A 16,231-nucleotide genomic window follows, 5' to 3' on the forward strand; every position below is an offset into this window, starting at 1 on the left:
CCACCAAGAACTAGAGAGGCGAGAATGTCTGTGTCTGGAGGCGGAGAGGGCAGCGCAGCCAAAGGACCCGGGTGCTTGTACCAAAGACAGAGGATTCTCTGCCCATTCCGGTAGAAGTGACAACACAGCACAGAGGTGGGGACTGCTCTCACACCAGAGGCCACCATTCCCAGCAGCAACCATCCCATTTCAGTTACAGTCTCCTCTAGCATCAGGCAGTGCAGAGCACTACCTCCAGCACGGCCTGGGGGCTGCTGAGGGAGAACAAACCAAGTTCCCTGAGGTTGCTGACCTGTTAGATAGAACACCCCGTCATCTCTGCGCTTCACGATGACGTGATCTACTGCCAAGGTGATAGGAACAGGGCCAGGGGAGGTAGGGTATATCTGGGGGCTGTCATCCTGGAAAAAAACAAAGCCGAGAAGAGATGAGCTGCTGTGACAGCTCTGGCACCTCTGCAGAGGATTCCCCTTGCCCCCAGCCTTCACAGGAGCAGCACTACCAACTGGCAGCGCTGCCAGAGCTCACCAAGGTCACCGCCACAGAGACAAGCCTGGTGGTGTACACGAGGTTGCCTGCAAGTCAACCTGTGTCAAGAGCATCCCTCAGATGGGAGCCAAGCTCTGTCATACCCACGATAAAGGCTGAGGAGAGGCCTATGACCATCACCCTGAAGGCTGCTCTCACAGTTGTCACACCAAAAATTCCCAGTTCAAATCACTAGCCAATATTCCTTAGCCAAAAAAAGGCAACACCCCTTAGTGTGGACATTTCCATCTTGCTGTGCAGCAGTACTGGTTCCTGCTTGTCAGTGGAGCCAAAGCACTGCTCTCAGAAAGGTTCAGTGAAGAACTTCCACCAGTGCCCCCCCACTATGCATCAACCAGTTCTTACATAATGTTTTTCATCTGTAATTCTCTGAACGTAACAGAAAAAGGTCAAATATTTCCCATTTCAGACCAACGCTTGGAGGAAGAGGTATTTAATTCTTCCCTTGGACTCTACAAAACAAGTCATCAGCAAAACTGGGGTGAGAACCCACTTCTCCACAATCTGATCACTCAACTCCACAGTGTTACCCGTTCACCCCCAAGGCACTTTTTAGAAGCAAAATGAGCACCAGGAAAACAAGACTTCTGCAGAGGTACAGAGCAACCTCGCAGCACCCCTTGCCGTGCAGAATCTTGCAAGTCAGCTCTGCCCTGGCTGCCATCTCAGGGGGAATCCCTGGTTCCCCATCCACGCACCTTCAACGTGATTTTGGCATCCACAACTTCTATCTCCATGGGGATCACCTCTGGAATTATTTCATCCTCAAGAAAGGGGCCAAGGCTGGTAAGGGAGGACATGAAGAGCTCTGCAGTGTAGCTGTGGACCAGCAGATGAAGAAAGCCATTCTGAACAGCGAGCGGCGAGTGCACAGCAGCACTAGGTCCCACTTCCAGGCGTAAGCACACTTCTGGCTGGCTCTTACTAGCTTCAGGGGCTGGAGGTTTCTCTACACCTGGATCTCCTAGAGCTATAGGAGAGAGAGCTCATTGTAGAAGATGGCATCAGCAGTAAGATATGAACTCAAAACAGTCCGGATGCAGAAAGGGGTCAAGCTCATGCTGACAGCAGCCTGAAGCCATCCTTCACGTGACATGATTCCAGACTAAGAGCCCGTATCACAGAAACTAACACCCGGATCTGACATTTTAAGCCCACAGGCCCATCCCTCTCTCTCTCATCATCTCAGGATGCTTTACACCCAGCCTTGGTTCCACAGATCCACAAGTTGACCACAAACCCAGCACGCTTTCCCACTGACCTCAGCTCCACCCCACTTTGCCCCCTCGCGGCCTCAGACAGATCTGCTGGGGGAAGGATCAACAGCCCGAGAACTGCCACTGAAGTTTTGGGTTGTAGTTGCTTTTAGTTTCATTTCTGGTTTTAGAGTTGGGTTATTTCGGAGGTGGGTTTTTTGTTGTTGTTGTTTGGTTGCTTTTGGGTTGTTTTTTAATTCGAATGTAGCCCTGGGGAAGTACCCTAGCCCTGAGGGTGACCAGCGTAAAAGCCAGTTTTAAGAGCACAGCTGCAAAAGCAGCAGGCTCCAGGAGCCAGGGTCTCACCCAGATAGCCACGGAGATACTGCCACATCCCAACGTTGCTCAGTTGCTCGGGAACCACAGTCCTTGCTTGGAGAGCAAGAGACAAATCATCGCCTCGTGCCTCTATTCCACAGTTCACCTCGTTCATCTTCAACACGAGGACAGACACCTGAAACAGCAAGTGACAAGGTCACTTATTGAAACCACCACTGCACGGTTCGCTCCAAGGCACTGTTACAGCGAAAAGAACAGAGCTCTGACCAGCTGAAGGCTGGGGTCTTCACTCTGGGAAGTGGAGCTGTTTATTTCAGGAGACACTCCGCCCTCATCCTCTGCCACCAGGCTTGCTCTGCTGCCCGTGTCATTGTGGACCTGAGGAAGATGCCCTGAGGGAAGGGGGTCCAAGCTGGGTTCTGAAACGGAAGGAACAACAACAACAACTCGATTCTGTTTCTGTCTCCAGTTTTAAGTCCTGATCTCAGTATCTGCCTGAATCTCATAGTCTGTCAGCCTACATCGTCCTCTGCGGAACTCCCTCCAGCTTCCCAGATGAACTGAAAGCTCAGTGTAACCTACTTCCAACCAGCCTTCCTAAACCCTTCTTAAACACCCCGCACCACCCACTCCCTTGCACACAGTCAAATGTACAGCCAAATGCCTCAGATCACCACTGTGATGTGCAGGGGTCATCCTCCCCACTCCTTTATACTCCTCACCTCAAAGACAAGACACCCGTAAAAGCAGAAAGAGCTGTTGTAGGTGAACTACTCATGACCTTCAAAAAGGAGGAGTGGCACAAGGGAATTCCACACGAACGCAGCATGGACCAGTTACCCACAGCAGAAACTGTCTACCAGTATGAAGTGAGAGTGGGGAGAAGATAAAGCCAAGGGCATGTTACCAGAGTCTGTGAGCATCACAAAGCAGTCGCTGCCATCACTGTCCACAGACAGCCCATCCTCAGGGCCGCTCCCATCCACCGACGTGCTGTCAAAGGAATGTTGGGATGCTGTCCTCTTCATGGAGAAGAGACGCATTCGGCCGCTGCTACTCCCACTGGGAGTCCCTGCTCCCTCTTCAGCTTTGGGCACAGAATCCCTACTGAAAAAAAAAGAGTGATAAAGGCAAACACCTTCACCTCCAGATTATACAGATACTGGGCTGGACTCTCAACTCTTACAAGGCAGGCTCTAGTGTGCTTAGACCACCCCCTGGCGATGAAGATCTAACCTATCTCTAATGCGGTGAGAAAGGGAGCAGTCAGCCCACATTCCCCCTCTTCCCTGCAGCCAGGCAAGCGCAGGATGGCCCACTCACTTGGCTGGGGGCAGAGAGAGCATTTTCTGCATGGTGGAGGTCATCCTCTCCCGGCTCAGGCTCAGAGCGTCTTTCGTCATAGACATGGCTTCTTTGGTGAGGTCCATAGTGACATGCAGCGCTTCCTTCGTGGCATCTTTTGTGATATGCAGCGCGCTAGACAGCTCCACCTCTATGCTCTTCAGAGGGATGAGCTCTGCCTGGCCATTGAGAGCGGTGCTTCCTTTCCCCAAGGGCTGTGGGCCAGAGGTTGGGCTAGAAGGGAGGGCAGGAGGGCTCTGAGGATGGCTGCTGGTCTCTGCTGGTCTCTCTGCAGCCAGGGCTTCCACAGCTTCATGTGCTTCCTCTATCAAACCTTTCTCCTCTACGCTCTTACTACGGGGAGCTGTACTCAGAGCTCCATCACTTGTGGATCTCGGGATTCTCTCCAGCAGTATGCTGGTTGCACTGGTACTTGTATTTTCAATCCCACTGTCCTCTGGGACCTCTGAGGTACTGCACACTCCCTTCTCTGAACTGCTCTCTGATTTCAGCTCCTTCTCTTCGGCTGCCAGCCCCTCCTTGCTGTCTGAAGGCGAGAGCTCAGACTCGATCAGGCTTGTTGTGTCCGAGTCAAGGGATCTGGGTTCCAGTACGGACCCTGGTGCGGGCTTCATGAGTAGGGCCACTTCAGCACTACGGAACATGACTCCTACACAAGCAGACATGGGATCTAAAGGAGACCCCCTCAGTTCCTGGGTATCTTGGGCCAACTGCTCCTGTAGTGCCTGCAGAACCTCCTTCATCCTGAGCAGCACCAAGTATTGGTAGTGGTTGAGCCGAACTTTGACGTGAACAGATGAGGACACAAGCACATGGATATCAGCAGAGGCTTCCAGCTCTTTATCATCTACTCCATCATCGATTTCACAGTCAGATTCTCCCACAACATCCATTGTCTTGGGTATCTTGTGGATGTTCTTCAGATCCTGATCAGTCTTTGACCTTTGACAAACCCCATGTTCTCTGGAAAGTGTTTTGTTCTTGGAGTGATTGCTAAAGCTGGCAGAAGGCTTGATTTTCGATTTGGAGGCAGCCTGTTCCTGTCGCTTAGATATCTGAGCTTGCCCCCATCTCTTGGGAAGGCAGGCCCAAATGGAAAGGGGAAAAGGGTCAACAAAGCTAAGGGGTCTGCCCTTGGAGCTTTCAGCCCCCTCAAAATCCAGGGAAAGCTCAGTGAAATTCATGGACCACAGATCTTCAGAGGCAGAGGTTTTGTGTAGTAGCTGGGGAAAGCCTGGATGTTTCTGAGGCCTATCATCTACCTCATATGCATGGCGCAGGAACAGGGTGTGGAGGAGGCTAAATTTGTCCTGAGACCTCGGGAACTTGGTGTAGCTGGAGTGGAAGAACTCTGAACTGGCAAATTTACGGAAGAGGCTCTGAAGATCCTGGCAGCTGCAGAAAGGAGCGTGGCGGGTGTTGGTGGCAGTCATCTCTGATGTGCAAATGCAGAGTGTCTGTGGACGATCTCGGTGATCGGCAACTTTCTTCTCCATGGGGATGTTAAGCTACACAGAGAAGAAAGGCATTATGAGTAGAGCAGTGAGAAAGGAAGTTACAGAGGCTCATCCTGGCCATTTACAGTGGAATAGATAAACAACTGGGAGTCTTGGGCTCTACTGAAATCCCAAGAGCTGGACTAGACTCTCAATTTATGCCTGAGAAATTAAATAAATTTACACACTAGGGAAGGGGAAGCAGACATGATGGAATTTAAACTGCAAGAGCGGCACAAGAGTCAAAGCGGTTTCCGAAGGCTGGCAAACAACTTTTGACTTCTTGAATCATCAATTTCTCCTTGAAACTGTTTTTTTGTAAGTACTGATTCATCTGCCTGTTCTGGACCAGAATTCAGGCACTTGCTTTACTGCCCACAGATCAAAACAAACAACACAAGTGGTAGACAAAGAGTTAGAGAAAGGCAGACGGTTTGATTTCTCATTCTGTACCATGGATATGTCCTGCGCTCATGTTCCTTCCAAGACAAGGAGGGAAAGAACACTGAAGACTGGCAAAAGAAGGGAATGAATGGTACCTTTAGCCGGAAGCCATCCAGTCGAACATCAACATGCTCATCATGCTTGCCTGAGTCCTCCAGATGCCTGTAGATGGCTTTGAACTGCTCCAAGCTGCGATAAAGATCCAGACAGAAGAGGTTTATCCAGAGCACGCTTGCTGTATCCAGGGTAAGCATCAGGCCATTCAGCTGCACATACAGGTTTGGGCATGGAACTGGAGCGAAACAGAATCGAGGCAGATTAGCAAGAGCAGAAAAGGCACTTCAGGGGTATAACCTGCACTGACACCAGCAGTGCAGAGAGCTTCACCCCACACTGGAAGACAGATCTCTTGATGCAGGGGAGAAGCCATGGTGCACCCAAGAAACGAGTTGTTCCAGGTCTCGCAAGAAGGCAGAACCCCAAGAGCTGGGCAGAGAGCAGCTCCCTCAATATGCTCCTGGCTACGGTATTTTGCAAGCACAACTCATCTCCACAACTTGCACCAAACTCTATCCCGCCTTCCACAGGCAAAAAACACAGTAGAAAGACAAATATCAGAAAACTAAACCAAAATGGACACCCAGAGACTGATTCTTTAAGAAACTTAGGAAAGAAGGTGCTAACCTTGGTATATTACCTGGAAAGTCCTGGTTGTCCGGGAAGTAATACTCTGTGAATTCAATATGGATTGCAGAGACCTGATCAGGAAGTTTGAAGAATTTTCTACTACTTGAAAGCAGGGTGGAGGGTTTCTTACTTTGTTGACCGGCTGTAGAAACCTGCAAACACAATGATAGAGTGTAGAATCCAGATTTGGCAAACAGTGTCCCAGTAACCCCGCAGCCTCCTTATTCAATCCACCTCATCTACACATCAAACATACTCCGCTTTCAAGCAAAAATAAAACTTTTTTCTACCTGCTACTATTGCCAACTCCCCTCCTTTGAGGGAATTTAGTTCTTTTATGTTTTCTGTCACTGCTAGCGAGAGCCATGACAATTAGAATTAGGCGATGGGAATAAACAGAACTGAAAGCCAGTACAGCTTTCCTTCGGTCTAACAGATGTTGGTGACGCCGTTACAGTTTCTGGTACTGATGATGCTCTTGCAATGGTCACAGGGTATAGGGATGTGGGGCTTGATCCAGCCTAGTGATGCTTTCTGCCCTCCATCAGACAGCATGAGGGAAGACTTATTCCTCCTCTGTCAAAACCCATATCCTCATCAACCTCTTAAAACACATGAAATCTTCTACCCTGGCTCTTGGTGCAAGTTTAGATGTGAACAGGCACAGGGCGCAGGACCTCTGTGGTTATTCATGCAATTTCCTCTGAACACGAAAATTACCAGCACTTCAGACTTGGTTTAAAAGTTTTACATGAGCATAATAAGAGCATTTGGGTTCTCTGGGCAGAGTTTTAATTGTCTTGGGTGACACGAGACAATTCAAATAAATCATGCCAGGCTAAAGTTCTTTTTTAAGACTGACATGTCCATCTCTAGAGACTGCTCGGTCCCTACCTGGTGAACATCCAGGTCATCCACTCGAACCACCACACAGCTGGACCGGAGCCGGTTCCAGGGAGGGTGCCGAAGCCGTGGCAGACTTGTGGGAGGGACACGGCCTTTCTCTGAGGGGCTTTTATGGGGGCTCGACAAAGGATCTGTGGGGATGGAAAAGCAGAACTAGCAGATTTTAGTCATCTTATTTGCGACAAACTTCACCATTAATACCAACAAGTACCTGCTTATACAGCAGAATTAACAGCCCCAAAATTAGAAACAGACGGGTACAGCAAGGCAGGAAAAACACTCAGGACTTTTGAAAGAAGAACACTGTGAAAGATGAGGCTGCTCTGAACACAGTCTTCAGCCAGGCTTTACACGTATAATTTACTCCTCCTGTAGTTGCTTATGGGGAATCCCAATAAATAAGCCAGGAAAGTGACCACTTCAGTCTGTCCCTTCCTGCTGCAGTGTTTGTCCAGCAGGACAGCCACTTGCTTTTGCCAGGATATTTATGATTTTTTGTGTGCTATGGATTTCTGCATCAACAAATCAGCCTGCTAAACTGGGGAAAGCTCACCAGAGATATGGCTGGATGAAGCAATCTTGCTTTCCCAGGAGATTTATGAAACACCATTACCTGGCTTTCTTTTGAAGGGGGAAAGTGGAGTCCTGGCAAATGCAGGGTCCGTTTCTTCATAAAGCTTCTCAATCTTGCTTTGAAATTCACTGACCAACTTCTTTGCCCACTGTCCCCGTGCCTCCATCGCTTCGCTGTACCTCACCCAATGCTTGCAGGCATCTCCTGCATGAAAGCAAACATCCTGGCTTTAAAATGAGGTTTATGGATACACACAACCCTCCTGTGCCCTCAAATGTGTGCAAATCTGTACAGTGTTCCTTTTCTTTGATATCACATCTGGAATATGCAATATACAGCAAACTAAGCGCTTGTGAAACAAGTGCAGGCTTTCAGACAGCAGTGCTGGTCCTACCAGCAAGTGTTCCAAGTCAAGTGTTGAAGAATGCCAAAATTGCTTTTCCTCAATTCTTCAGTTAACCACAAACATATTTTCTCCTGGGATATATCCTATAACTTTCCAAATTGATTAGACACATGTAAGAACCAGATCCAGAGCTTAATCAACTGAAAAGTTTCAACTTTGTGTTTAGAACAGAGAGCAACTTACTCCTCTCTTTGTATTCTGCTCTGCCAGCAATTTGTCAGTCACTCACCAACAGATAAATTTAGATTAACCCTGCCCAGGAGGAGTCAGGTCTCAAGTCCTTCACGTAGCTTTTCTTTCAGTCCCGCCTGAAGCCATATAGCACCACTGTTCTGTTTTATCACCCTCCTCAAGCTGGGAGGCCACCAGCATCCCTACCTGCCCTGTGGAAAGGGTAATAGTCAAAAGCCATCCTCCTGAAGGTCAGCTGTATGGCACCTCCCAGCATCCCGTGCTTCAAAGTGCCTGTGGAAAACAGAACAAAGAAAACCATGATCAGCTCTGCAATCCAAGCCCTGAGCCAGGAGAATTCATTCGGGAGAACGTTGCTTTGATTGCCACCACTGATTGAGTGGCACCATGGCCAGTAGTAGGGTAACATCTTTTAGAAAGCTGTATCAAAATCTTGTCCTAGGCAAGGAAAAGGATACCTGAATCTAAGAGGCCAATAATTATCATGTCATAAGAACCAGATCTGGAATCTCAAATACCAAATGCAAGATCCCATTGCTTCCCAGGCCCCTATCAACTACGATAGGGGTTCCCACTACGATAACCAGCACTGGTGTTTCCAAAACTTTCTGGTAGGGCCAGTGAAATAAGGATCACAAAACTGAGCCAAAACTTTGGTAACAGCAGCTCAGGAGACAGCAATACACAGACCAACTCAGAAATATCTGGAATAGTGATGGACGTCGGTAGGAGAATTCTATTTTTCTTTCTTAAAGAGAACTATGTAAAACCAAACAGTACAACTTGAATCAGAGATGGCTGTGCAGAGAGAGAGAGAGAGAGAGGTACATTTGCCTGAAATGAGAAAAAAAATATACTTAGAAGTGTTTCTCGGGGGGAGCTAGGAGTAAAACAGACACCAAAGCAAAGCTTGCTTGAAAAGAACACAATAGGCAGGGGAACAGTCTGTCCCAGGGGGCACAGAACCCTCGCGGTTATGTTACTGTGAACATCCTGGACACTGACAAAACAAACATGCTCTGGAACGATCACGCTTTATCCCCATCGCTCAATACCAGCTTGCTCCTAGAGCGCAGCCTCTAGCACGGGCAGCCACATCCACTGATGGACTACCCCACGTTTGACCCACTGAGCCAAGAAAGATCTTCTAATGCCTAGTTCAGACATACTGAACCGATCTCTCCATCGGCCTGAACAACTGCCTAAGCCTCACTGGGAAACAGTAACATGAAAGACACTTGTTTTCAAGAGAAGAATCCTCCTTCAATACAGAAAATTGATGACTGGGCTAAAGTTTTCCTCCTGCAGTGTCCTCCCAATGCTGCCCTGTTACCTGACTCTCGAGTGTGGCTGTCATCACAGATGTGCAGATCCAAGTGCGAGATGAGGAGGTGGTACGAGGACTCCTTCATGTCATGCTTATCGAAGTACTGACCGATGCTGCTTGCATTGGGGCTGACTCCAAAGGGCTGAGACCAGGACTGCTGCGTACTTGGAGCAGGCGGAGTGACCTGTTAGACAGAGGAGAGCTCAGTGAGAACTAACGGAAAGCTCCCAAAAAACAAAAAGTGAGAGGTTATAACACAATTAAAAACAGGTCATCAATCTTCCAGCCTGCAAAGCATCAATTTACAGAAATTGAATTGACAGCCCAGAAATCTGGCTCCTTTCCTATGTTCTCATAAGCAAAACTCTTTGTCTGTGGTTCTGCCTCCTCCACATCAAGCTACAATTCACTTACCTTGAAATATGCTTTAAGACTCCTGGACAGAAAGGGCCAAGTATTCCTCATGCCCCCTGCTATATAATCTCACTGCACTATGTGCACAGCCCTCCCTCCTCGGAGCTTCCACCACCAGCAGTGATATTCCTCTTCCCTCATCCTTGTCTCAGAAACCATCTCCTGTCCTCTGCCCAGCATATTTATTCTGCGATGTTCATCAAACAATTCCTCAGTGCAGCATTTTGAGCACAAAGCAGGCAGCCAGGGGAGTTCAAGGTCACTGGCAGAAGCAGCTGTTCTCAGGTTCTCTCACACTGCTAAGCCCTATGCAAACCAAGGACCCATTGCAAAAATCAGCTGCTCTCCCTGGAGTATTGGGAAGGAAAAAAGAAACCTGCTAATTCTCCTATTGGCATGCCTATTGGCATCGTATTGGATGCCAGTGTTTTCCCTGGAGCATCACAGCTCACTGTGGTTTTATACCATTATTTGTTGTACCAGACCCTTCACCCAGGCCTGTGTAGATTATTATTCAGAGGCAGAAAAGTATTTCTAGAACATATTTATTGCTTGTTACCTTTGTGGGACCCTCTGTAACTGTCCATAAGCCAGTCAAATCTGGAAGCCACGCAACTTAACACCACTTCTTTCCTGCCACCAGACAGAATCTAGCTGTGACTACATACAAACATCCTCTGCTGCTTATTGGCAATGCATCCAACTCCTCTGGTCACTTCAGTACCCAGCAGCAGCCTACAGTCCATGTGATGCAAACCTGACACAGCTCAGCCTACCAGTTCCTGTCAAGGAGATGCTGGAAGCAAGGACCAGATGCCACATGAACAGAAACCGGCTCCTTCACCTTGTCTTTTCCTCTTTCCTGGCAGATCAACATCCAACTCACAGCTCACTCGCCTGTACAGACTCTGGTGCCAAGCTCTTCCTCTGCTGGGCAGACTTCTCCATGGCTTCGCTCAGAGACTCAGCATATTTCATCATGGCTTTCAGCTGAGAGTCTGTCAGCACCCAGAGCAGGTCATCGAGGAGAAACATCAGCTTCGATGCCACCACATTGCAATCCTTGGTCTGAAACAGCAAGGAGGAGTCAGGGACTTTAAGGATTGCAGCCATACACGTGCGTCCTTCAGAATACACAGAAGCTGCAGCAGAAACAAGAGATGCTGCTCTGAAGCTCATCTGAAAGAGGTTAGTGATCTGGTGGATATGCACAGTATCTCTTCTGAGAAGGAAAAAGCTATTTCCTCTTTAGGAGGGAAACTGCTCACTCATTTAAAAGAAAAAAAATATCCAGATGGTTTAGTTATTATTTTTTTTATCATCACATTTCCATCGACAGCTAAACATAAGGCTACCAGGGTTTAATCTCTCAGCAAAGAGATGACAGCTCCCTGTGGGATGTGCAGACTGATTTAAAACCTTTAAAAACATTATTCTTCCCTGGGAAACAAACTGCTTTGACACTTGTGAGAACACAGCTGTCAGAAAACACAGTGATAGAGCAGCTTGGCCTCAACATTTGTGAAGGAAGAGAACAGTTGCTGAAGAACGTGGGAGGAAACACACATCACCACTGCACCAGGCAGAGACTGTATCTTGCAAAGGACAGAGGAAACTCTCACCCTTCTCTTGAGAGAGATCTGGATCCTCCCCTGATTGGTGATGAGTCTCAGAGGAGTAGTAACGGGATCCTGATCGCCATTGTCTGTGGCATCTGCTTCTATCCGAAGTGTCTGCCAGGTGAGTTCTTTGAATGTCAAAACCTACCCAAAAGGACAAAAATCAGAAAATGCTGAGATTTCCAGCACCTTCAAGGATTAAGATGAATGCTTAGAAGATGTGTAGTGAAACAAGGCCACAGAAAATCATTCACCACACTTTTCTTCCGTGATCCCAGCACAAAAATGAAATCATGCCCAGGTAACGTCTAACTCCCCCTCTCCCACCAAGCTTAAAACCAGACAAACCACAAATGCATTCAGAGCTTCTCCAGTTTTGTCCTCTCAAGAACAGAGGAGCTCAGAGAAAGCTCTGCACACATCTGCTCTCAGCCACCCTGCTCCAGCAGACGGGAGGCACACTCACCAACACTCCCTGCCGCCACTGTACAGCAATTTAGACAACAGCCCAGCTACCCAGAGGACTGGGGTGGCACGAGGGCCACTCTGCTGTGCACGTTACGACAAGCTCTTTACCTCTCCTCGCTGTGGATCAGTGATGCGGGTGAGTCGCAAGTCACTCTGTTGCCAGTTTGGGTTGACGCTGTAGCCTTGGAGCTGCCATAGCTCAAAAGAAGCATGGAAGGCCTTGGAGTGAATCTTGATGGTGATGGAATTGACGACAATAAACATCCCCTCCACGACCTTTTCAGCAAAGCCATATTCACTGCAAAGAGAAGACCCCTCAAAGTCATCACCTGTCACAACAAAGGGCCCGGCAGAGGTAAGCCTGCACACAGGGACAGGAATACTAGTGCCACTTGAACCTGAGTGCAGAGTTAACATTGGATTAACCTGAGTTAACATAGGGTTAACCATCAAGAACAGCCACCCACACTCCATTACTCGTCAGAAAGAAACCCTGGGGCTCAGGGGCTGACCTTTGACCTGCAGCGAGAGCAATGGGAGACTGTCCATTTGGCGGCCGAGGCTCTTCGCATGTTCGCATCTCCACCTCCACTTTATCCAGGTACTGGAGAGACAGGACAGGGGAGTGATAAATACAAGACCAAGACAAGCTCAGCCTACCAGCCTTAGGCTGAGACTCCACAGCAGGGATACCCAAGCTCTGGAGTCTCAGGTGTTAAAGCTCTCACTCCATCAGTGCCAGGACTGTTAGGTAATCTGAACCCCCAGAAGAGCAGGGAATGCAATCAACAACAACCAGGCACAGGGTTGGCCTGAACTTCACTGAGAGCTCAGCACAGCTCCATGCTGAAGTGAAGTATGGGTCTCGTGGAGGTCACTTATTGCCAAAGAGGCCTATTCTCTGAACTCCCCCTCCCCTACGTGCTAAGGACCTAGACAGTTCAGCAAAAATGAAAACTGGAGCATGCACTTCACAGATTCCCTTCGCAGGATCTCCATCAGGAGATTAAAATGAGTGAGGAAGAAAAGGAATGAACAAGAGAGGAAACATTACCAGGCAGATTGGGTGTGTTTTCAGCTTTGTCCACTGGATCTGAAACAATAAAGTTGGGGTTACAAGAGTTATCTTTGCATTGGGAAGTTTGAGAAGCTGCTGGAAGCCCCATTTCTCTGAGAAATGACCACAGTGAGAATCCATCATGTCTCACCATATCCAGATCAAAACAGGCTCACAGAGACAAGTGAAACATTCCAGCCTCCAGACTCAAAAAGCCAGCTCAGCTTTTGGATCTCACGTATCATCACGGGTAACTGATACTCTGCAGCTCAAATTCTGATTTGTCCTATTCCTTTCTGGAGAACGTTCTTGTCCTTACAGAGCTTACAGTTAATTGCTGCTGTTACGGAAGTCAGGTAACTTTTCTGAAGACTGTGCACAACGCAAAGCGATCCACTTTATTTTCTTACAGCAACACTCATCCTGCAGTTCTTGTAGGAGGGAGAACAAATGTTCGTTACTAAATGAAGCAGATCTGACTCTAAAAACAGAGCAGATCAAATCAGAAAGACAGGCTCATTTTTACTGTCACTTGGCAGAGTAGAACTCTCTTTCTTTTATAGAAGTCTCTTTTTTCCTCTTTTTTGCTCTAAAAAGCACAAGGAGGAACAATTTGTAAAAGAGTTCAGTGTGCAAAAGTCAAGTGTGTGCACAGTTTCAGCAATTATGCCCATAGCTGGGTAACTGCGGGCACAAAGGCTGACTGGGAGCAGAGTGCAGCTTTTCAGAGACACTAGTGACGGCCTTCTTAAGAACTGCACTTTCAACAATTAAGACTTAAATTCAATTAATTTTTACAATGCCTCACATCATAATTAGACCTCAGAGAACTGTACTCCATTTCTCTCTGCTTCCTATTTCTGTTGGAGGTCTCTGTTCCTTCTTCAGCATTAAAAAGTCAGTGGGGACGAGGGAAGACACAGAAAACTCCTTCAGTATCAAAGCAGCAGGAAAATGGGAGGGAACGACCAGAGGGGTCTGTAAAATCCTGTGACATGGAGGTGATGAACAGAGAACAATTGTTCCAGGAGGTTGTCAGCTAAAACCAGGATGTGCAGATGATACTAGCAAAAGCCGTGAAATTCTTTGCCGTAGCACACTCTGGATGTTAAATAATTAAGAGGGAACAGCTGTGTCTGGGGAGGTAAGTGCAGCCCCCTCTGCTCACCCTAATAGAAGCCTTGTTGCAGTAGACGCGGGTGATGGCGAGCCAGGTGGGCAGCTCCAGCACATTCTGCAGCACCTCTTCATCCAGTTCCAGGTTGGTCAGCTGCCCCTGCCCTTTCAGAGTGCTCAGGTTGATCTTGTCTGGAGAGAGATTCTTGGTAAACCTACAAGAGAAGAAAGAGAGGACTCTAAAAACAGCACCCAGCAAAGCTGCTGAGACTAGAGGAGCCTTTTAAGAGCGCTATTTTAAGAACCTGCTTGCTGTTTTGTTAAACCCAGGGTGTGTTGGTTGCTCCAGAAAGTTGTCTTTACACTTTGACGTTTGAAGGACTTGTCTGTTAGTTTGTTTTCTGTTTTAAATCAAATCCAAGTTTGAGAAACTGAAAGTTCCTTCTAAAACGCTGGGAACCTGGAAACAAGCAAAACTGCCCTCGGACAAAACCAAAGCCAAGCTGCAACGGGTCAGCAATTTTACTCCCCCCAGAAGTGCCCTATCAGCAGTGGAAGGTTTAATTATCTAGATTCTTTTTGAAGTTTCTGCCACAGGAAAGTAACAGATTCTTCATAAATTACTGTTATGGCTGTCTTTTTAAACAGCCTACTCGCTGGGCTGCAGGTCCAAGCACGTAGCCTAACCCCTGCCCCAGCCCCAGCTCTCCTCTTGGCAACCAGCAGCTGCTGCTCTCTCTGCTTCCAATTCCTTCTCCCAAGGGCTTCGGTTGTTTCTGCCTCCCTTGTACACAGCCCAGTATCTTCAGATCCCTTAAGTGTCCGAGATTTAAATGCCATGGGTGGAACAATTCCAGCATGACTGCACAAGAGCAGCATATTCTGGCGTAGTCTGGAAAAACACTGACTACATTAAACCCACTGTGGTCCCTAAGGAACCAGAAGAGCCAGTTTGGAGGGCACTGGACCAGAGGCTGCATGTGTGTCAGCAACACCTCTCCAGAAGGGCTGTCTCCACCCAACACCAACAGGATTCAGAGTTGAAGACTTCCTGCCAAACAGCTTGTCCACTGCTGAAGTCAGGGTTTATCCCACACATTCCTCCACGCTAACACTAATTTCTAATGCCGTACAGTGGTCCAGGAAGAAAAGAAAGACCCTATTGTCAGCATAAGCAGGATTAGGCTCAATTAGTCACATGCTGCCTTTCCCCGCACCAGCAGTGCAGGCTACATCTCTATGAAAGGCACAAAGGGCATCTTGAACAAAGTCACGGCTCCAAGAGGGGAGGGGAGGAGGAACCAGAGCAACAGTGCTGGGATGGCAGCTGATGTGGCCACCGCGGGAGCACAAGGTGCGGTACAAAGCTGGCTGAGGTGTCAGAGCAGCTGCTGCACAGTTCCAATAGGGCTTCCTGGGGCCAACATGCCTTTAAAATGTGAACGTTCTGTCAGGAGAAAGTCTGGCAGATGGTGAAAGGCCGCTGATGTCACCCCTACACTACTGATGCAGCAGCTCCTGGAAGAGGCGGGTGGCACAAACAGCTGTGAGTTTGCCTACTACTGCTTTTTACCCTGATCCCTGCCAGCGTAGAGTCCTCTGCTGCCACAGAAACCTGACTCACACGTTCACTGTGCCATGCGGTCACCTCCCTCCCCGAGTACACACTCAGTACACACTGAGAGCTGACCACAGAGTTTATAACGCACCTGGCAGCACCTCAGCCTGACACGTTCGCTACAAACCTGTCACTCCCTTTCAGAGGCCCTATTGTTTAAACACACCCAGGAAGGCAGGCAAGTTGAGCGCTGCTTCTCAGCATCACATATTCCAGTGTGCCCCAGCAACTGCTCCACTGGTGGGGAGGAGCAGGCATATACTGGGTGCATGTAAAATTGGTGCTTGGAGTCCTGTTGTGAGCACCCACAAGCTCAGACACTGCTGAAAATTAGACCAAACACCTCCACAGGCAGAATGTGAGAATCCTTGTCTGCGTTAGAGAATCAGCTCTGTTGAAAGATGATGGAATTGTGCCCACTGGGGACTGGGTGCTAAGAGTGAAACCAATATAACCTG

General features: G+C 48.3%; 1 protein-coding gene across 1 annotated transcript in view; it reads right to left on the reverse strand.

Annotated features, from left to right (window-relative positions):
* The window catches only part of UHRF1BP1 (UHRF1 binding protein 1), a gene marked incomplete at its 5' end in the record, with an annotated part of 16,341 nt that extends 1,971 nt beyond the window's left edge, over positions 1 to 14,370 (reverse strand). The window contains 18 exons of the mRNA XM_010135977.1: positions 293 to 401; positions 1,248 to 1,513; positions 2,112 to 2,259; positions 2,352 to 2,503; positions 2,992 to 3,188; positions 3,408 to 4,957; positions 5,485 to 5,681; positions 6,087 to 6,228; positions 6,971 to 7,113; positions 7,596 to 7,760; positions 8,341 to 8,427; positions 9,488 to 9,665; positions 10,793 to 10,963; positions 11,518 to 11,658; positions 12,091 to 12,280; positions 12,495 to 12,586; positions 13,037 to 13,075; positions 14,208 to 14,370. Of these exons, the coding sequence (XP_010134279.1) occupies positions 293 to 401; positions 1,248 to 1,513; positions 2,112 to 2,259; positions 2,352 to 2,503; positions 2,992 to 3,188; positions 3,408 to 4,957; positions 5,485 to 5,681; positions 6,087 to 6,228; positions 6,971 to 7,113; positions 7,596 to 7,760; positions 8,341 to 8,427; positions 9,488 to 9,665; positions 10,793 to 10,963; positions 11,518 to 11,658; positions 12,091 to 12,280; positions 12,495 to 12,586; positions 13,037 to 13,075; positions 14,208 to 14,370 (4,130 nt within the window). The remainder of the gene's footprint in view (positions 1 to 292; positions 402 to 1,247; positions 1,514 to 2,111; positions 2,260 to 2,351; positions 2,504 to 2,991; positions 3,189 to 3,407; positions 4,958 to 5,484; positions 5,682 to 6,086; positions 6,229 to 6,970; positions 7,114 to 7,595; positions 7,761 to 8,340; positions 8,428 to 9,487; positions 9,666 to 10,792; positions 10,964 to 11,517; positions 11,659 to 12,090; positions 12,281 to 12,494; positions 12,587 to 13,036; positions 13,076 to 14,207) is intronic.
* Between the last annotated feature and the right edge of the window lie 1,861 nt (positions 14,371 to 16,231).

Source organism: Buceros rhinoceros, unplaced genomic scaffold (assembly GCF_000710305.1).
Source record: "Buceros rhinoceros silvestris isolate BGI_N320 unplaced genomic scaffold, ASM71030v1 scaffold16715, whole genome shotgun sequence".
NCBI lineage: Eukaryota > Metazoa > Chordata > Aves > Bucerotiformes > Bucerotidae > Buceros > Buceros rhinoceros.